Source organism: Thermobia domestica, chromosome 16 (assembly GCF_964235325.1).
Source record: "Thermobia domestica chromosome 16, izTheDome1.hap1.1, whole genome shotgun sequence".
Lineage (NCBI taxonomy): Eukaryota > Metazoa > Arthropoda > Insecta > Zygentoma > Lepismatidae > Thermobia > Thermobia domestica.
Window position 1 is genome coordinate 108549861 of NC_137469.1, and position 22683 is coordinate 108572543.

Below are 22683 nucleotides of genomic sequence, written 5' to 3' on the forward strand. Positions count from 1 at the left end.
TCCCGCCGGGAATCGAACCCGGATCTCCCGCGCCAATGGCGCGTACGCTAACCGCTTAGCCACGGAGGAGTAATGAGCGGAGTTTATAGTGGTTTACAAGCAAGAATTAGTAATAATACTCCAAACGCACCGTACGTTTATTGATGTGCGCATAATCTGAATCTTGTTATTGCCGATGCTGCAAAAGTCTTCCCATATGTTGCCATTTTTTTATGCTCTACAATACATTTTCCTTTTTTTTTTTTTTTTTAGTTCTAGTGCTTCTAGATGCTCACATTTAGCTCTTGGTGATGAAATGGCTTCAAAATTAAAGAAGAGAACTCTGAAAAAACAATGTATAACTAGGTGGGAAACAAAACTTGTTAGCTGCATTGAAGACAGAATTGCTGATGTTCAAAAATCCCTTACCGCAATTTGTCTGACAAGTAAAAAACAGATGAGTTGAGAGCAGGCGAGACATTAAAGATGACAAAGACATTTTAATTTGTGTTGATGGTAGTCATCTGAAAAAAGATACTAATGTCCATGTATGTAACTTCCAAAATTTGCAAACTTCTGGTATTGCTCTGCAGAGAAATCTGAAGAAATCACTTCAGCAAATGAAAGATCTGCGGGGAAAGCATGACGAGATTGTAAAATCTACAAAAAACCTGTACTCGGAATTGATTATTTCAGAAACATTTGAAGAGAAGCGCAAAATGTTTGCAAAGAAATATTTTGATGAACTTGCTAGGGATAGTAGACTAGATGTATCGGAAGATATATTTCGTATCACTGTATTTTATCCTATTCTGGATGTTTTTTTTTTCTATTGTGTCAGAACTTAGCACACGTTTCCACGGAATGCTGAAGTGCTCAATAGCTTTTCTTCTCTCATCCCAACAACATTGTTGTCTGTATCTGAGGAAGACCTTCAGAAATCTGGATATGACTTTGCTACAAAGTACAGTAGTGATGTATGCTCCGATTTTCCACGGGAAATACAGGTATTCAGAGATTATAGACTAATAGGGCTAAAATATGTAACCTTCGAAAATAGCTTTGTTCTTAGTGGAGAATGGGTATTCTACACCTTTATCTGTTGTGCTTACCGCATATGTAATCAAGCCCGTATCTATATATTGTGTGCTCATGTGCTCTAAATAATTTGTCTTCCCCCTCCCGCACAAACTTGTCTCAAACAAGGAAACAAACCGTGATTTTGCAAACATAAAAGCTCTTGTTGAGTAGCAGTTTAGGTATTACAACTTACAAAAGTTACAACGTAATTTTAAATGGCCTAATTCTCTCAATGATGATTATGATTCGTGTTCTGCCGAAGGTAGGTGTTTGACCCAAAAGTCCCTGGGGAAGGTGAACCCATGGTAGTTTACCATTGCCTTCTATGGGATGATGATGATGATAACCAGTTGTGTCCCCACCGAGAATAGAACTCGGCACCCTTTGATTACAAGGCAAAGAAGTTAACCACTCATTCACTGGGGACACATTCTCTCAACACTGACATGTAATCTATTCATGAAGGTTTTAATTTCCTGTCCGAAGAAAATGCATTCCATTAATTCTTAATCAACCGTTCAGTCATTTTTATATTTTATAATTTCACTTGCATTATGATTGAGTTTATTAATTATTTACTCTTATCATTATAACAATAAAATATGGAATTTAAAAAAAATCCGAAATTTTGCCGTCCCCTAAATTCTGCCGCCCTGCGCTCGAGCACAGAATAGCACTTACCTAAATACGGGCCTGTGTGTAATTTCTCTAGCAAATCCAGTAAGTGTGGCTTCTGCTGAATGCTCGATCTCGAAATTAAAATTCATAAAGAACTACTTGAGAAGTAATACTTTACAAAAAAGGTTAACAAATGTTGTTATATTAAAAGTAGAAAGAAAACAAACTTCAAGACTAAACATAGACAAGATTGTTTCAGATTTTGCTGATGCTAAAGCTAGTAGAAAAAGCTTTCTAAAACTTCAAATCTTTGTTGTATTGTAAGATACCTTGCATGTTTGAATATTTGAATCCATTACAATAAGTTTATTTTGAAATGGTTAAAGCAGTTGTGCAGCATCCCTGATATTCCTTTTTATTTCTTAATCATTATGATGTTCTCTGTAAATAACGTGTAAATATCATTTATTTTTTTGCTTTTTCTTTAAAAATGTATGTGATTATGACCTTTTTCATTTTGACTAATATTGAAAAGACATTTCACTTACTTTGCACGATTGATATGGTACTGTGCTTTTTAAAAGCCCTGTAAAATTATCGTAAATTGTGAAATGCTGTAGTATGTAAATATAAGTTTTCTACCTTATGTTATTCTATTACTTTGAAGAGAGTTTCATGGGAGTCGCGAAGATAAGCGGAAGATATAAATGTAATTAGAATCTAATACCGGAAAATAATTATTATTTTGAATTTTGTTCTGATAGGCATATTTTTATTTTTATACATACTCAGTGGCGTATTTACGATTTTGTTTCGGGAGGGGCTTTGCTAACTTTCGGGGGGGCTTTGCCTGGAAATGTGGAAATTCTGCAAGATATTTCATTACTTTACTATACTAAGTAAGATTTCGGGGGGGGGCTTAAGCCCGGAAGCCACCCCCCTAAATACGCCACTGTACATACTATTTAGAACAACAAAAATACTTCTACTAAACATCTTCAACTGGTGCAGAGTTGTTTAAAAATCAATTTAAATGAAAGAGGATCGGATTCGATATATGTAATATGAGTGAACTGACCAAACTTGGTTTTAATCCATTCGTTCTTAGAGAAGTTACTGTATCCACTATATACAAGAAATGGTTTCTACTATTATAGAAATAGATGGATATCGTAAGATCTCCGCAATAGCTATATTAAAAATCCCACACAAGCTTATTACAAACCAGAAAAAGAGGATCGCTGGCAAGAGGGTGTGATAAAATGGGGATAGTGATAGAAATTAGGTTGAAAACTACTGCTTTGGAGAAAAGCATTTCTGTGTGTGTGTGTGTGTGTGTAATATTGTTTGCTGTTTTTATTATTATATTGAAAAATTCGTTCGCTTGTGGGGGCCCCCAAATATCCTCTTGCACCGGGACCCCGAAGAGTTTTGTTACGGCACTGTTAATAGCGACCCAATTTGGATCAAGGGCCGATTTCACTATCTTACTAGGAAGGACCCTTTGAAATATGCAACAACCTGACGTAGTGCAATTTGAAAAAATAAAACTTTGTGTTCGATTGGCAACACATAACTTGGTATCACAGAACATGCTGAGGAATATCCTCCTGGTGATATTTGCATGGTACAGAATTTCAGCGTTTTTCGTCCATTAGTTTAAAATTTAAGGGCGCATCAAGACAAATGATCCATCTTGTATACTATACGTATAAATTTATCCAGACTTGTAAAATATTAATGCTACTGGTGTTAAAAATTATCTTCCTGGAGACACAGTGGCTCAGTGGTAGAGTGCTCATTTCTAGTGTGTGGAGTCCTTGGTTCGATCCCAGCTCGCGCCAAGTTTTGTGGTGAACAAACATCGTGTGCTTCTCGGAGTTCTCCAGTTTCCATCACTCTCTTCATTCCAACATTAATTTATTCTCATCACGACCGCCCCCTTTAGCACACAGAATAACCGTGGGGCATAAAACTCAAATATTTCATTTTTCCACTATCAATAATTTCTCTCCGATCTTAGAAGCCCTAAAAAGAAAAGAAAACAAAGTGTGCATGCAGAGAAGTTACTAGCATTAAATACCGTTTAATGGGTTCGCCATATTAGGGTGTGACGTTGTTGCATGCAATAGTGTGCGGATAAGCAGGCGAACACAGACAAGGAATATACAAACGATTAACTCCATCAAAACCTTGAAATTATAGGCTAGGACAAATGAAAGCATCTCGACGTTGTGCAGAGTTGACAGACACATAAGATCCTCATATAAAATAAGACTAGTAAGAGCTAAAAAGCAAGTATTCTATTATGCATATTTTCAATACAGAATGGTGCTTTATAAGGTTAACTCCAGTGGTCTTTCGTGACATAATTTTTCGATAGTGGGCAGCCAACAGAAAATTCTAATTCTAGAATTCTTTCAGTATTCTAAATAAGCAAAACGATAAAATTAATGGAAATCATATTACATACTTATACATAACAAAAAGTATCCATTCTTAAGAAATGGTCTACTTAATTTGTACCTAGTTATATCATAAATACTGTCACAAGTTTGCATGTGAATAACACAGAGAGTATTAAACACCAAGGTAATTTATTTTGGTCATGTTTTACATTGATATGTTGTACACCTGACGAACGAATCATTTTTCGAAATGTCTCCCCTTGGCCTCGATGCAGGCATGAAGTCTGTCCGGCCCACTGGTCAATGGCAGTACGCACCACGTCCATGGGGAAATTATTCACTGCTCGGGTCAAGGATTGTTTCAGACTGTCGACAGATGGATGCCGTTTACGGCAGACCTTTGCCTGAAGGACTGCCCAAAGTTTGTAGTCCAACGGGTTAAGGTCCGGGCTGCTAGAAGGCCAATCAGCGGTAGGAATGAAGTCGGGGACGTTCCGTGCCAGCCAGTCCTGGGTTGTTTTCGCTTTGTGGCCTGGAGCGGAATCTTGCTGGAAGGTCCACCTTTCTCTAGGGAACATGCTAACAGACAGTGGTTTCATTATAAGTGTTGGTACCCCTTGGCAGATGCTTTAACACCTTGTTCGCAAAAATGCAGCTGAGTTGTGCCTGTGTAGCTCACTCCCCACCAAACCATCACTGAGGCAGGATGATGTGTGTCTGAACCCTTGGAGCTGCCTCAGCAGCTGCAGTAGATGACGTGGCATACACACAGCCATTTGAGGCTTTGTAGGCCTGCTCAATTGTGAACACCTCTTCGTTAGTGAACAGAATCTTTCTGTGCAGATTGTTGGCGTAACGCCGCAACAGTCTCTTTGATTTAAGGACCTTCTGCGACATTAATGTTTGGGTCAGAAAGTGACCAGTCCGCCTCTTATACGCCCGTAGATGTAGGTCACTCCTGGGCACACGAGACATGGAATTTCTGCTGATGTTCATCTCAACAGCCATCACACTTTGTGTTCGAACAGGATTTCTTCGAATTCTTGCTGTGACTGTTTTCTGGACCTGCGGGATTCGCACCGTTCGTGGTCTGCCACTGGCCACTCCTTGCGCGGTCATCTGCCGTTCCAGTCTCGGTGTATCGCTGTATGGCGAGATACACGAATCTTTTGCTGATTTGTAGGGGATTCAGGAGGTTGAAAATCTCACCTGCTGTCTTCCCGATCTAGTGTAGTGCAATTACTGCTATACGATTTTCGTAATCGCCCCCACTCCATCAGAACTCAGTACAATATCAACGTATGTCATGAACAGTCAAACAAACACTACATGCATCTTCCGCTTTACACAGATGGCAGCACTGTGCCACTCTGGATGCCTGTAGCGCCACTCCAAACTTTGTGACAGTATTTATGATATAACTAAGTATATGAAAATTCTGCTATCCCTCGGGGCAGACAATTTATTAATAACTCTATTGAAGTATACTTTTTCACCATTTTTCTCTATTGGTACTACAGCTAATGCACTTTATTTTTTATTACAAGAAATTGAGACAGAAAGAAATTTAAGTAATTGATTGAGAAAATGAATTATATATTACTATATTCTTCTATTTTCAATTGCAAAAGTTTATTCTTTGATTGTTTAAAGCATCAAATTAATTCACGGAAATTAGTCAAAAACAGCTAACACTGCAAGTTCAAATCTTGTTTTGAACGTCGGAAGACGACAGTTCTTTTCCTTCGCTGCCCCGCTTTCCCTTCTGTACTACACACAGAGAAGCTCATCACGTTCTCCACCGTGTTGTGAACGTAGTGGTGTGATGATGGAATGCATACATGCAAGGGAAAAGGCGAACGGATATTCTACTTAAAATTTAAAGAAAACTATTGGTGACTCCAATGTTACAAGAAAGAAAATAAAAGGAAAGAAACGACACAATAATATAATATTCTGAATATTAAATATATTAAGGAACAATGGACAATGCACAACATTGGATGGTTCATATGCCCTTGTGAACTACATAAGGCGACGCCGCTGGTTAACTCAATATTGCTATTACATTGCTGAAGTGTTTATTTTCTTCCCCACTAAACCTGCTTACCGTGATCAGCAGTCAAGTTTATCCTTCCTCTGTTTATAACGTCAAGAGTAACACAGACAAGAGCGCCACACTTTCACGACATTTTTCGTACAGTATTTGACTAGCTGTTACGTGCGTAACCGACAGAACCTTACGGGGAACATAGTAAGAAGCACGTCTGTATATTATACTTCTTGTGTAAGTAAACATTCGTGGATAACGGCAGTGTACAAAACAACTCTCGCTGAGATGTGTAAACAGCGAATTGTTCTCATTTGTTATCGACATTTAAAGAAAAGAAAACCTCAATACTGCTTCCACAAGCGTTCCCTCAATATAGCTTTGGAATTTCCAAATAACTTTCGGACTCATGGATCACAGTGTTGCCAAAGCGACGAGAAATTTTGTCGCCTCGTCCCGAAAATGAGACGAAAAGTATGCCTACATTTTTAATTCGATAGAAGACGAGATTTTTTTTTTTTTTTTTTTAGTGTTGAAGGAAAAACTAGTTTAACCCGAATCTTACATCTTAAACACTGTTTTAGTGTTACATGACTATTAGTATTAAAATTATAAACTGGAACGAGACGAGACGTGACTTTCACAAAAATTTACAAGAAGAGACGAGAAAATCTTCATTTCTCGCATCGTCTCTTGGGCAACATTAATTACAAAATCTTAGTTTTGTATACACTTCTAATTTTCACTAGTGTTGTTGAACTTTAAATAACTCATTATTTGAATGTTTCAAATGAAAATTTGAATAATACAAGTGGAGGGTACGGGGAAAAAGCAAGGAATGTCCATGTGTGTGCTTTTTTGGGTGCTTTATCCTATTTGTTGGTGACTCTTGGTACTATTTGACTGTATATGCTATGCATGCGTAGATGTAGAAATGTCCATGTAAAAAAGGCAAAAGATTTGACTAACCCTATTCTTTTTTTACGCGGTTTTCAATATTAAAACGCCGTTTTCTCAAAAATGCACTTTTGTGATATTCCTTCTTTCTTTCCCTTACCCTTCAAGTAAAAATTCTCGAATGATGAATATTTGAATAATTTTAACAACACTAGTTTTCACCATTTTGATTAACTATTATAGATCGAGCACTATATTTCATTACATGGAAAGTCTATACCTACAGCCTAGATATAACATTAATTACTAGAGACACGATTTTCTGGTAAATAAGAATTCGTAATTTCGTTATATAAATATGCGTAAAGCGGGATAAAATCGGTGGATAAAAATTCAATATAAGAATACTATTGTCGTTGGCAATTACAATTAGTTACCTTTTATTTCTCCTTAATTTACACTCATCAATCATCATGACATGAGCTCATGCATGACTATATTAAACAATATTTGAGGGTTTTTTTTTTTAATAACACTAAGCATCCTCATTGAATAAAAGTATCATTTAAAGAAAAAATAAACACACACAGAGAGAATATTACTAGAAAAAAATAACCTTAATGTTCACAGTTTACTTATGCAAATAACACGTTAGCATTGTATCAATGCTTTCTTATGTTAAATTTGTTCTTTTGTCGGTAAGTATGTCATTGTAAGAAGAGAGAGCCCTGTTCACATCAACATTCGAAACTGATATATACACCCATGTCCAAAATGATTGTCGGATATTTATAATTGTCTTCTTGTATGAATATAATTTGATATTGATTTTGCAGGATACTTTTAATACTGATACTATGTGTATAATCGGGAAATGTATATTTGTGGTAAATATCATAGAAAATGAATTATAAATACGAAAATTAGAATGAGTAAAATAAAATGTTGCTAAATGGACAAGAAAGTTTTATTTTCGCTTTATTGATTCTTATTTACTGCTCTTTTGACATGAAATTTGCCACGTACATGTCTTTGCCGATTATACACATATTAACATTATAAGAAATATCTGGAGAATTCGTTATCAATTACACCAACATATTTATAGACATGCGACAATAATTTTGAACATGAGTGTACATTAATTGGAGACACTTTGCAGCGATTTCTGAATGCCCATATAACATACCCCTCAACACTCCTTCCACACTATCCATTTCACCGCTAGATAAAGTTTGGAGCTCATTGTGTAAGTGCATGTAAAATTTCAAAAATTCATGGTGGTCTATTTTCTCAAAAAGGGGAATTTTCATCACATTGCTAGTAATTGCCAAATAATGGTAATGAATAAATCGTAAAAGCGTCGAAAAATTGTCACTTTTGCGTAAATTTCGTGGAATATCGAGACTTGTTGCAAATTTCGCTAATTCGACAGAATTTTAATCGCGAGCTTTATATGGCCTAATTAACAAATAGTGGAAAATATATATATATTTTAGGTACACAACATTTTCATACAAAACTGATACATTGCGCGTTTTCGCGTGTCACCAAAAAATTGTGTCTCTATTGATTACATATCCTAACATATACTCACATGCTTGGCAGGCATCTGTTGTTTCATTTACAGGACTCCCAGGTTGTAATATCTCGACAAGCAAGTAGAAACGGCAGCCACGGCGACAGCATGTCGAATGTTTAGCCTATAACAGATAAATAATATTGGTCAGACCCACAAATTAGGAATTAAATTCAGAAAATATGTATTTAGAATATAGCAAAATATACCTAATAAATGGAATTATTTATCCAGATCCAGTGTCTGAAAATTTCCTGCTGAACATTCTGGATGGAATAATTGTAAAACATGATGCTGAGAATTTTTTTTTAAACTGTATATAATCAGAGTTCAAGTTCGTATTTAGCAAAACATCTCGAAGTGGTAGCAAAGTAAGAACTGGTGAGGATGCTTACGGTATTTCAAGATTACGAATATTATATGAATATACTACATGATCTAATCATGATATCCATGGCAAAGGAAATCATAACCGACAGTGGAGGAATAGGATGGAATTAGCGGCAGTTAGTTCCTTATCTCTAAAATCGACTGACAATTATCTATGAAATGCATATTGGTGAATCAACTGGAGCGCCTGCGCACTCTTTCCATTGAAATTCTGGAATAAACACTTCGGTAGTCCATTATCACGAACATGTTAATTGTATCATCAAAATGATATAACATAAACCTACAACAACGCCTAAGTTCTGTCTTCATACGAAAAGTTAGAATGGTTCGTCTGTAATTAGAGAGAAAGCCATTTGCTTCATTTATATTCTGAAGAGATTACCGTATTTAAATTTACAATATCACAGCGATATATTATTTATATTAAATTAATACTGACCAACGGAAATTAAATTTCAAATTGACGCTATTTTAAACTTTTCAATATAGTTTGTATTCCTGTTTGTCCTGTTCTACCTGTACAAATTATCATCAACATACAGTACGACTGCTTCATGAGATGGATTTTACACATACACTTTTAGGAACACTAAAAGCCACCCTGTCGTCTGGAAAAATTAAAAACATGGACCATCTTAAGGTAAGAACTACAAAAGCCATCCTCAAATTACTCTATCTTAATAAGGCATCAAGCTCCTAGAGCAGCGTTTCCCAACCGGTGTGCCGCGGCACACTGCTGTGCCGTGAATGGGCCGCTGGTGTGCCGCGAGGAATCGAAACAAAATTATTAATTTTATAGCAATCAAATTGCAAAACCTAGGGGAAAATGTATATTTGTATTTCACATTACTATGAACCTCTACTGTGAATCTACAATTTTAAGTTTCATACCGGGTAACTGTTCTGTTCATTTCTAATGTTGAAAAAAATGGTTATCATTGTTATGACCATTATTGCTTCTTTATTGTTGCAGACTATTTCATAACTTGAAAATTTAAAATATCATTCAACCCTTTCGACAAATTACCTACGTTTGTGTTTTAAAAGTAAGAGAGATTTGTTTGTTCGTTCGTTATTTAGTGATCTTCCTTTTTAGTAAAAGGTTGGATAGTTGATCTTCCTTTTTAGTAAAAGGCTGGATACAGTTTTTTTTTTTAAGGGGGTATTTTTAAAAACCTGAGTCCAATTTTTCATTGCAATTGTTTTCTATTTTAAAATTAGAATGAAAATAAGCATAATGATTTACCACACGAAAAAAAAAAACAGTGATAGAGTTTTTTCTCTGTGAGAAGGACATCAATAATCACAGGAAAAATGCCACTGTGTTTTATATTTACAAATAATAATATCTATAAGTGTGCCGCGAGAATCCAAGTAACACCCGTAGTGTGCCGCAAGTTGAAAAAGGTTCGGAAACGCTGTCCTAGAGAATCGAACTTGGATCTCTAAGATGCATATACTAAACCATACAGCCGCGGGGAAACTTGTACCTCTCCGCGAAACTGTGAGCATCGAATGGAAACACATTCAAGTAGACGAAGGGTCACACTGATTGAATAGCATTAGGGATATGTAACCCGCACTAGAATTAAGGTTTCGAACAAGTATTCTTGTTAGGCTCAACTATATATAAAGGTTTAAAATACGATTATTTTAAAACTATTTTGAGGTTTATGAGCGAGTGCCGATAATTTTATTTTTCAGAACTGGCAACCCTAACTGGAATATCGCTTCCCATGAAGTGAGGAAAGGGCAATACCGGATCTGGTCATAGAAAAGAAAGGTACTCATTAGATTGTGTTGGTATTACGGCAGCCACCCAGCATCGTGAAGACAATTGGGGAGCTATTTGAAACAGATGTAGCGAACTTCAGTCAAAAAAGCCAGCATTAAATGCGAGGAGAACCAAGTGCTCACCACACATCACTCCAAAGGCATGAGTGTGAAAAGCCGGATAGTAGGCCATGGTCCCCCATTGGCTCTTGCGCCAGGAGTTAAGTTTATGAAGTATGTAACCTGCCTTTGTCACTTGTTTTTGTATAACAAATACATCCCATACTGTTAATCAATTACATTTTTTCGTAATTTAATTGGGTTATCAATCTCAGTTACAACTTATTTCATTTTAAGCTAAATTCAATTAAAGCATTTCAGAAACGAAAAATAAAAGGCCTTGATGGATATTCTATCTCAGCCTGTACATATTTGACACATTCTGTACGTCTAACAATAAACACCAGCATGAGAGGGGAGAAAAAAAGTGACTCAACCCGTTATGTATTAGACAAAACATGACCATAACACAATGCATTTTCGTTGCTGTCAGAAACAGAGAAATATATATTTCAAATTGCCAACAAAGACATAAGAGGTGGTTACATACTGTGTTTGCAGTAACAAAGCGTTATTATTTTTAGAGCAAAAGGAATACAGAAAAAAATATTTCCGAGTGTAAAATACTTCACAATTTCCGTTAAAATAACCACACGAGGAGAGAAGTTTGCTTCACCAACTGAAACAACCTTGAAAAAAAGCATGAACTCATAAAACTGTTTTTTTACTATGAGTATTATACTTTATTGTAATGTTTATTTCTTTTCTTTTCATTGTTTTTGAGAAAAAAAAAAGACTTCATGGTAGAACGATTATACATATATGCACCAAAAAAAAAAATGCCTCTAGGTTCATTTTGGTGTGAAATCGATTTTTCCTCATGGGAGGATTTGCAAGAAAACGTATTAATAATTCCCAAATTAGGTTAATTTCTATTTTTTTTTTTTTCAGGAACCGCAGAGCATAAACAATGAAATAACAACACATAACACAGGATTAATTATAAGTGAGACAAAGTAAAACAATAATAAGGATACAATATGAACAAATTAATGGAAACAAAATCAGGATCATTGATTCATAGCCGTAGCCAGAACTTTTAATATATATCCACACAACGATAAATAAGGCAAATTTTTCATATGAGTGTATACAATTAAAGCTCACCCAGCCTCTCTACAAAATTTGCAGCTGCTCCATATTTTGGTGGTGGTGGAAGTTAAGCTATTAAAAACAGGTAAAATGTTATAAAAGAAAAAAATACAATAAAAACCATTTTCTTGAGGTGTGCACAAGCTAAGTTACTATATGCCAGAGTTTAAAAAAGAGATTATTTTATTTTACAAAAATTACTCGACACAGGGCATACGGAATGTGTAATACTGGTCGGACAGTAATTTGTATTGGTTGACGCATCCGTAGGTGTTCCTGGCACTAGCGTCTCTGGCATGTAAAATTGGGGGGGGGGGGGGTACATCAAAGAAAGTTATTTAAATGGTAGTACCTAGCCCAACCTACTTATCTTCGATTCCATTTGCCACCTTTCTGCTTACCTTCACGGACCCCTTAAGGTATATCAAGAACTGTTATAATCGTTTCACAGCCTGAATATTATATTCCAAATTGCGGTGGCTCAGTGGTAGAGCGTTCACCTCTGGTGCTTGGGGTCCCGGGTTCGATCCCAGCCCCCGCCAAGTGAACTTTGTGGTGGACAAACACCGTGCTCGTGGGTTTTCTCGGGGTTCTCCCGTTTCCTCCCACTTTCTTCATTCCACCATTTCACTCATCTCTCATAATCACCGTCTCCTTTAGCCTAACCGGCATAACCGTGGGACGTAAAACTCAAAGATTTCATTTTCATTTTATATTCCAAATTAATATCATTATTATTTATAGTATGTTATTCTATTGTTAGTAAATAAATTAAATTAGAATAAAATATTGAATATTTTGTACTTCAAAATATTGGGGGGACGCGTCCCCGTCGCCAGAGACGCCCATGGTTCCTGGTAAGGTGATGGTATGGGGTATGGTGTGATTTGGGGGTGATTCACGTTGTGGGTCCCTTCTTCACTGACGGGACCCTAACGGAAAGCATTTTCACGAATCCCAAGTTTTAGATATCCTCTGATCTTATTGGCCGATACAGATAGGATATCAAGAGTCATGACCTATATATAGCGGAAAGTAAAGACCAACTGCAGTCGGCCCTTGTAGCTGAGCGTACTAGCGTGATATGATAGTAATGAAAATAGTTTTTGGCGTGAGTTCGAACCCTGCCCAAGGAAAGCTTTTTATATTTTTTAAATTATCATAACACTTTTCTCATTAAAATAAGGTTGCAATTTGACTATACGGATCCATAGTGAATGTAGTAGTAGTAGTAGTAGTAGTAGTAAAAGTAGTAATAGTAGTAGTAGTAGAAGTAATAGTAGCAGTAGTAGAATAGTAGTAGTAGTAGTAGTAGGAACGGATTAGAAGCCCCGCAGGGGTTAGTTAGACACCCCGTCCACCCAACATGGGGGCGGGGAAACCTCGTGTTTGACTCATTTTTAGGCCCCTCTGTATTGTACATTGACTCTTAATATTTTTCTTATTTTTTTTTGATATATACTTCCCGAGATACTGGCTTGTAACACTTATTTTGACTCACCCTATATATACTGAGGTTGGACAAAAAAAAATAATCTAAAAACACTTTATACAGGACACGTAAGTATGGCCCTCCACTGTGCAACGCTTGTTGCGGTTGACGATCATTTTTTGTCTTCAATGTGTCATGTGGACCTTCCTCTTCCGTCAGCAGTAACTCGTTCACCTATGAGTGTCATGGTGTGAAAGTGGTGCGGTAAAATGGGCGACCTGACAAGACTTCCAAAGAGGCATGATGGTTGGTACCCGTCTGGTTGTAGCTTCAGTGGCAACAGTGGCGAACATTGTGGGGGTATCGAAAGGCACTGTGTCCAATATCACGAAGGCATACACAATTCATTGGCAAACGACGTCTGCGAAGCACAACAGTGGTCGAAAGACAATCCTGTCAGATAGGGACCGGAGGGCATTAAAACGGATTGTAGCAGCTAAAAAGAAGACCACTGCAATGAAAATTGCGTCTGAACTCAATTTCGGCCTACAGAACTCAGTTTCATCGAAAACAGTGCAACGGAAACTTCATAAAATGAAAATTCATGGCAGGGCCGCTATCGCCAAACCCCTGGTCACAGCAGTAAATGCGAAGAGGCGTATCCAGTGGTGCAAGGACCACAAGGCGTGGACTCATAAACAGTGGAAACACGTAATATGGTCCGATGAATCGACCTTCACCTTGTTTCCAACAACCGGTCGTGTTTACGTATGGAGACCACCGTCGCAGGCCTATGATACAAACTGATTGCTCCCAACTGTAAAGCATGGGGGTGGTTCCTTTACAGTATGGGCAGTGATATCGTGGTTTTCCGCACGTCCCATCATAGCCCTGCATGGAATGATGAATGCTAAGGCGTATGAGGCCATTTTGGGGGACCAGGTTATACCCATGGCCCAAATATTGCTCCCTGATGGTGATGGCATCTACCAAGATGATTTGGCACCCTGTCACGCTGCAGAAACGGTGAGATCATTGTTTGAGGAGCATGACCAGAGATCTGAACATCATTGAGCCATTGTGGTCTGAGTTAGAAAGGCGTGTTCAGTCTCATTACCCTCCACCAGCATCCCTTAAGGAACTGGAGCATGTGTTGGAGGAACAATGGTACAAAATTCTACACACCACGATTCAGATGCTGTATACGTCCATTCCACGTCAGATCCAAGTTGTTTTGGACGCAAAAGGAGGCCCTACACCATACTAGGTACGATTTTCACACTTTTGCAAACGTTTTAGTTTGTTTTGTCCAACCCATATTTTATATATATATAAACCCTCTGAATTAAAGATTTCATTTCTGAACAAATTCAACTGTTTGAAACAAAATTCATGACTTTACACTTATAGGAATATTCTGAAAGAAACAATATTGTTATATATATATGTATATATATTAACCCAATATCCCAAATCCTGTATGCATGAGTATAAAATAGTTTCAACTATGAGGCCATTTTGGGGGACCAGGTTATACCCATGGCCCAAATATTGCTCCCTGATGGTGATGGCATCTACCAAGATGATTTGGCACCCTGTCACGCTGCAGAAACGGTGAGATCATTGTTTGAGGAGCATGACCAGAGATCTGAACATCATTGAGCCATTGTGGTCTGAGTTAGAAAGGCGTGTTCAGTCTCATTACCCTCCACCAGCATCCCTTAAGGAACTGGAGCATGTGTTGGAGGAACAATGGTACAAAATTCTACACACCACGATTCAGATGCTGTATACGTCCATTCCACGTCAGATCCAAGTTGTTTTGGACGCAAAAGGAGGCCCTACACCATACTAGGTACGATTTTCACACTTTTGCAAACGTTTTAGTTTGTTTTGTCCAACCCATATTTTATATATATATAAACCCTCTGAATTAAAGATTTCATTTCTGAACAAATTCAACTGTTTGAAACAAAATTCATGACTTTACACTTATAGGAATATTCTGAAAGAAACAATATTGTTATATATATATGTATATATATTAACCCAATATCCCAAATCCTGTATGCATGAGTATAAAATAGTTTCAACTCAAAGTAAAATAAAAAGAGCATCCAATCTTTTACCTAATGCATATGTATGACAAACACCGTCAGAGCATCTATTTCATAACATAAAAATATTCTGCAAGGATATTCGCTTTAAATGGACAAATGCAGAATAAATCACGTAATCCAGAGTGGAGAGAAGAGATCACAAAAGCCAGCTCGCTCTGCATACCAAAATAGAGCATACACGAATAGAAAACAAAATATGTACTATTTAACCAAGTGTGATGGAAGTCGTAAAATTTACATACAGAACTTGAAAACGCCATACTATTTTTTTTTTCAATATAAAATCTAATTGAGTCACGGTAACTACAATGAAATTATTTTTTTTAATAGCGAGATTTAAAAAAAAAAGTTAACTACTATCGAAGAGTTTTGGAAGTACCATTCTCGATTCATTATCGCGAGATTCTGATTTGACATCGTTTATTCAGTTTCACAATTTAATTACATCCCACAAGCCAATGGAGGTAGGCATACGCAGGAATCGTATCAGAACTAAATTTATTGAAGGCAATTAATTATTCACTTGCACAACTCGTCGGACTATAGAATATTCGAAGTTTTCAATACCAACAGAAGAGAATACTGATAAAATACCGGTAAGGAATCTAATAAAATCGTATCTTTGTCCACCGTAAGCATTAAAATACTCTGAAAAACTCCCCTCTGACAATACGTTTAAGATAAGCAGTGAAGGTGGTGGTCTGGTAGGAAAATTCCCCTCCGGAGCAACGAAATTTTCTTTCCTAGGGACACTTTTTCGATTTGGCTACCCTGAGTTACCCCCACTACTACTTTCCCCCCCTTTATTCAAATTCCCTCGGGGGTGGAGGGAATCTGAAATCATCACTAAGCACAAGCACCTTCACCTAAGGACAGCAGTGTTCGACTCCCGATGGGAACTCATGTGCGGGTCCCACGCTGAACTGTTGGTTCACATCTTATACAGTCTCAGTGTTAAAAAGGGATCATAAATCAATCAACCAAACAGAATGGTCTGCTCACCTTTTTTTTTTTTAAAAAACTTGATCGTGGCCAAGCTCTACTGACTGCCCAATGTTAGAAAAATAAGGAGAAAATACTTGTCAATTCCGTTGAATCACGGGCAACAACTACAATAAAACTTGCAATTCTTGTCAGCATCGTAATAGTCTCTCTCTTTTATGTCGTATATTTTCTATTATTATGCTTCTTATTTCCTTTTCTCCATTCCTTAATTCATTCCATTAAGCATTCCATCTTAACCACTTTCTCCAATTGCTCAATACCACTTCACGCCTTCTTACTTCTTTTGACGCTGTTCCTGCTTCTATCACCTCAACAAAATGACTTGCTTCTTTTTCTTGATAACCTCTCTTCATATCCTTCCCTTCTTAATTTCTTCTCAGTTCCAGATAATGTCCTCGGTCTACACTTTCAGCTTCTGTGTAGATTTCATTCAGTTAATGAAATTTATTATTGTGCAACATTGCCTCCGTCAAACTGTCATACCTTGTCTGCGGAAAGTTATGTTATGGTGCCAAAATGTAACAAGTACTGCACGTTTTAATTGCATTACTTAACCTTGACTATTAATGACATTTATGCAAAAGATGTAAGCAAGCTAGGAAAGATATTGCACATAATAGAAGAAAAATCTTATCGCTGAACCGCAGGGAAACTCGAATCCCAGTCTATTTCTTGCCGGAAGGACAGTCTGTCATTGAGCTAATTTTAGCATTCCTTTGCTCTATATTTAGGTCTCCAACTAACCACATATTTCGTATGCTGTGGATATTTTACATGACAACTTTCTGTGTGGTATTTATAACCTAGTGAAAAGAATTGTTTAAGGAAATGTTCCTTTCCAGCATCGAGGCTAAACGAGATGTGGCTCCGTAAAATTTGACCTGAGACTTTTACCTGGACCTCCAGAACAAGAACAGCGAAGCAAGAAACTGTTCGGCAGCGCCTAACAATGGTCAACAAACATGGTGTACTAACGTGTCACACCTACATGTTGCTCAACGGTAGGCGTAGACTCTCCGTAAGTTGAAACATGAAATCCTTTCTCACCCAATGTATTCTCCTAACGTGTCTCCCAATATTCCGGTCATTTTTTGTGAAAGAACTTCCTGATGATTGGGTGGTGCAATGCGCGGTTAAGAGCTTCCTCCATTGAAGACTCCAGATTTCTTTCGTCATTGAGTCCAATTATTGACTGACCGATTGAGTGCAGACGAAGACTACCTCGAATAAACAGGTATGTTGTTTCTAGAGATGGCCAATTCAGGAAACCGGAAAGTAAAATCGGAAAAAATCTGGAATTTAGGAAATTCCGATTTCGGAAAAATTCTCCGGATTTTTTTTCTGAATTCCGGATTTTTTCTAAATTCCCGATTTTTTCCGAATTCCGGAAAGTGGAATTTCCGAATCCGGATTCCAGAAAATTTTGGCCATTCCTAGTTGTTTCCATGTTCTCAGTCTTTCAGAGTGATATACGTAAGACAGGCATTTTAATTGCACCGACTTAAAAGTGCGAAGAAATTTAAAATACCTTTCGCATGTTTCACCAATTCATTCATAGATTAACAATTCATTCATTACTATTTGACAATTCGTTAAAATGGACGTTTCATCAGGGTTTGTTATCACTGAGCATAACAAGGTCCCTTATTTGCTTAACAAATCTCTCAACACTATACAATCTTTAGTTAAAAATAGTTATGTCACGAATGTTTATGAAACCGGTGGTCTCACTGAGAGAAACAGGTGTTCGTTTACTTCATTCAGTTAAATATACAACATTAGACACTTCTCTGCAGGATACTTCCACTACGAAGTGGCCTTGTTTCATGCATAAAAGTGAGATTTCTTACGCTTTCGTTTAACTTCTTTGCTTTTGCATGACACTGTATGGAGTTTTATAACGCGAGTGTCTTGTTGAGTATAACATTTTATAGCACCTCATGCAAAGACTTAATGCAGTCGTTTTAAATCAAGTACTTAAAGACAGACATTCGTGCTTCTAGTTATGCAGCTGCATACGACAGCAAAAATTTTATTTGAAAATTGCTAACAGAAGGAATTATAATCATTGTCAAGTTGGCAGCACGCCGAGAATTCATATAAACACTGGCAATGAAAATTAACATAGCTTTCTTCCTCTTTGTATTTTACCACTAACATAGAACCAAAGTTAAGTGTATTTGAACGGATCGAATTAGTTCTTAGGCGAAGGAGCACGGTCGATTAGTGGTTAAGCGTTCACCTCTGGTGAAAATGGTCATCAGCTCGATTCCAGACTAGAGATGCAAACATATCAGCTTTTTGGGATGGAGTATTTTTTTATAAAGAAATTTCTTTTTTTGACATCTTATGATTTTCTTATTAAAGTACTACCTTTGTTTTCCAGTAGTAAGTGCCAATACACTTATGAGTCATATATTCAGACCAAGACTGAGTATCTTTATTGGGTTTAAAATTGGCAATTTATTGGTCAGAAAATAAGTTATGCAACCCAACAAACCGCAAGGGTATTGTTGGTTGCCTAACAACTTTTCATGTTCCTGAAAGTTGCCTAAATTTAAACTGTCAGACAAGAAAAAAGTATCATAAACCAAGAAACAGATAAAAACTCATTTTTGTTTTGATATAGAATTTCGCTTACATCTCGTTCTCTGTTCGGGAAACACTAGAAACTAATATAAGTTCAGTTCACAAAATTGAAGCAATTGGTGTCCATTTTGGGTATGATATTAGTTTAACAGTAGTAAAACTTCATTATTAACATAATTTATTCTTTCTTCAGTATCATATCGTGTCAATATATCTCGCTACTGACAGGAATGCTAAACTGAAAATCCAATTCCATTCAATAAAAGTTATGTATCAGATAGGGCCTATCTTTGTGGCGAACTTTTCTTTTCAGAAATCACTGGTGATCTATTTATCTAGTCACTAGCTCCCTAGACGGAATCATAAAACAATACAGTGATCGATACAGACAGTATAACAGACCAGCGGCTCTCAACCTTTCTGAGCCTAGAGCCCCCTTGGGTGAATGCGATTCTCCTGAGCGCTCTCCCTTCCCCTTCATCATCATCTTAAGACAATAAACCTATACAAAAGGCTGAACGTACGACTTGGAAGAATATTATACACGGGGACGTATGCAGAAGGTAGATTTTGGGGGTCCGGACTCTCCCCTCCCGAAATCTTGATTTTTATGTTAATTTAATCTAATTTTAAGGATGATTTTAAAAAGTCATTCTATAATTTATCGTCATATTAAATTTAGATGGATTTCCTCAAAGCTTTGGACCTCTCGAAATACATCCCTGCGTATATACAGTTTCTTTTCACTTTATATATGCTGACTGAAGCATAATTGCTTCGTAAAATACGAAGAAGTCTATCAGGTCATGATATCTCAAGTGCTCCCTAAATAGTCTACCATCCCCAATCGCCCCTTTTTGTTAAAACACTCACGTTTAGAAACAGACACAGATCCCCGCGGGCTACCTCATACGACTTGACAGTCACCTAGTAGACCGCGATCGACGCGTTGGCCACCTTTGATATAAGTAGAAACACATGTTCCGGGAAACTGCCTACATAACATGTGACTTTAGGTCTAAAAACGTGACTAACTGAAGTTCTAGTATTATATGCACAATTCATTCGACCTAGAAAACCAATTGCGTCCACCGATCTTCACTTCTTTCTTTCCTATCAAAAGACCGACTATATCCTTGATTACTGAATCTTTTTTGTCAATTATTACTCTTCGCCGTGTTCTTTTGTCATCATTTCTACAGGTAGTAATCACCTTGGACATTTTTCCTCGCGACACACTTAACACATTGGCCACCTTAGAAACACTAGCGCCAACTAACCACGAACCCACAATTTGGCTCCTTTAAAACTCACAATGCCTCCCATTTTGCAGGTCTGATCACTTCAACACACTTTGAATCTCCCCCCCCCCCCCGCTGGCGCACTACAGACACCATCTAACACCACTAATAGTAGGTATGAATCCCTATACTAATTTGAGTTGGGAGTTACCGTGAATGTAAAAGTTTGGTACCCACTGCAGATTCATTCTTTGGGTCATATACACAAACAATAGCAGGGGGGCAAACTGGTGTTCCAATAGATCGAGAGTTAGGACGTCATCAATATGACCGCCTGTGAAATTTCCAATAGAATTTTTAAACGCGTATAATTTCGCTCAGAATAGAGCTAAAACCGTTGTTTTTGTCCCAAACTAAAGCAAAGTAACTGCAAATTATACACAATTAGTTGCAGTATCTGTATATGGTGCCATGTTTGAGATTTATTGAAGCAAACTTTTAAAAAATAGTTTTTTGACACTTGTTTTTATTTTTAAATCTGAACAACTCAGTAATTATCAAGATTTCTAAAAATATTGTAGTAACAAAAAATGTAGATCTTATTCTAATCTATAAAACGGTATCAATATATTTTCTGTATCATTTTACATAAGTGGTTATGTAATTTTATAAAAGATATAGTGTGGTGGCTTCGTAGCTGTAATTTATAGGTATATGATTAAATAAGAGTTACAGATGCTTCACCACTCCAGATTTACTGTTTAGGTCACCTAGTTAATAACATAGGATGGCAGAAGTGACACTCTACTACACTGAAACTTATATAACGTCATCAGTATGGCCGCCCGTAAATATTCTAGTAAAATATTTAAAACCGTATAACTTCCCATAGAAAGAAGATAGGATCGTATTCTTTGCACCAAAGTACAGCAAGTTAATTGTATTTATACAAAATGAATTTGTAATGTCCAGAATCCTGTTATATATAGTTATCTATAAATTTTGAAAACCATTTTCAGAGTTAAAAATTATAACTTATAAAAAATGCGTGTTGACAACATTTTATTTTTACAGAATGAAGTTTCATAATACTTCAGTTAGCAATACTGTTTTGCATTGTAATCATTTGTATCTAAAATTTCTGACAAACTAATTACGGAAACATTATTTTTCATCTTGGGAAAAACTAAGTTTGCTTTTACTTTCCCGCTGAGCCATCGAGCCCCCAGAATGATGAGTATAATGAGTGTATAGTACGTACGGTGATGCACGAGCTGGTGAATGAAAACATTGGGAGAAAGCTCAGTAGTGAGTGATCGAACCAGACAGTTTCGCAAACACAGATGACTGCTTTATCGCTAAGCCATTAACCATTGTGAAAGTCTGTCTTCTCGATTTTATCTGCCATGCAAAAAAATAGTATTTAAATCATAAAGTTCTGTATACATATATTAAATGTCCAAAAACGCCAGAACTTGTAACAACATATTCTACGACTCTATGAGTTTGATTTCAATCAACCCAATACAATGAAAGCAAAGTGATTCGATTCGTATAACAGGAAAAAAAAGTTCAGACAGAGAGGATTAAAAACTCATTTCGTTGCTAATTCCTCCTATGACGAGCATTTGAAATTAAAAAAAAAAAAATCCATCTAACTTTTCAATTCATTCAATATTCAAAACCAGTTCTCTTTCTGCAGGCAATGAAAAAGCAAATAACCAAATCTACTCCAAAGCAGAACATGTTATTTCTCTGCTTACGAATACCAACAGTAGGCCTACATCACAAAATGTATAAGTTTTACCATTGAAATTTTGCATAGCATTTCTAAAAAGTTTATTCCATATCCATTAAAAGATTAAGTTTAATCTCGATTTCTACTAATAAGGTCTCTCTCTGTGTGTGTATATATATATATATATACCCTGTTTCAAAAAGAATATACGTATTACAAAGATTTTGTCCAAACTATCGATCGCTGCGCCTCGGCTCGGCTATTGGAGAAACGAATACATACTCTAGTTTATATTAATAGCCGCTAGATGTCAGTTGTCTTCTGTTTTGCTTGGTAACCGTCATATGTTTAAAATGGCTACTCCGCAGCAGAAATCATTTTGTGTTCTCGAGTTTGCGAAGTGCAATTCCGTAATTACTGTGCAAAGACGTTTCAGGTTGAGGTACCAAATTGATCCTCCGAATGAGTGGAACATTCGCAGATGGTATCGACAGTTTGTAGATGCAGGATGTGTGTGTAAAGGAAAGTCCTGGCCGCCCTCGTGTTCCTGAAGAAAATGTTGCACGAAT

At 36.8% G+C, this 22683-nt stretch overlaps 1 protein-coding gene across 1 annotated transcript in view; it reads right to left on the reverse strand.

Annotated features, from left to right (window-relative positions):
• Positions 1-22683, reverse strand: part of LOC145673324 (transmembrane protein 59-like) — a 347898-nt gene that overhangs the window by 222968 nt on the left and 102247 nt on the right. The window contains exon 2 of the mRNA XM_081742921.1: positions 8630-8735. Coding sequence (XP_081599047.1) covers positions 8630-8735 — 106 coding nt within the window. The remainder of the gene's footprint in view (positions 1-8629; positions 8736-22683) is intronic.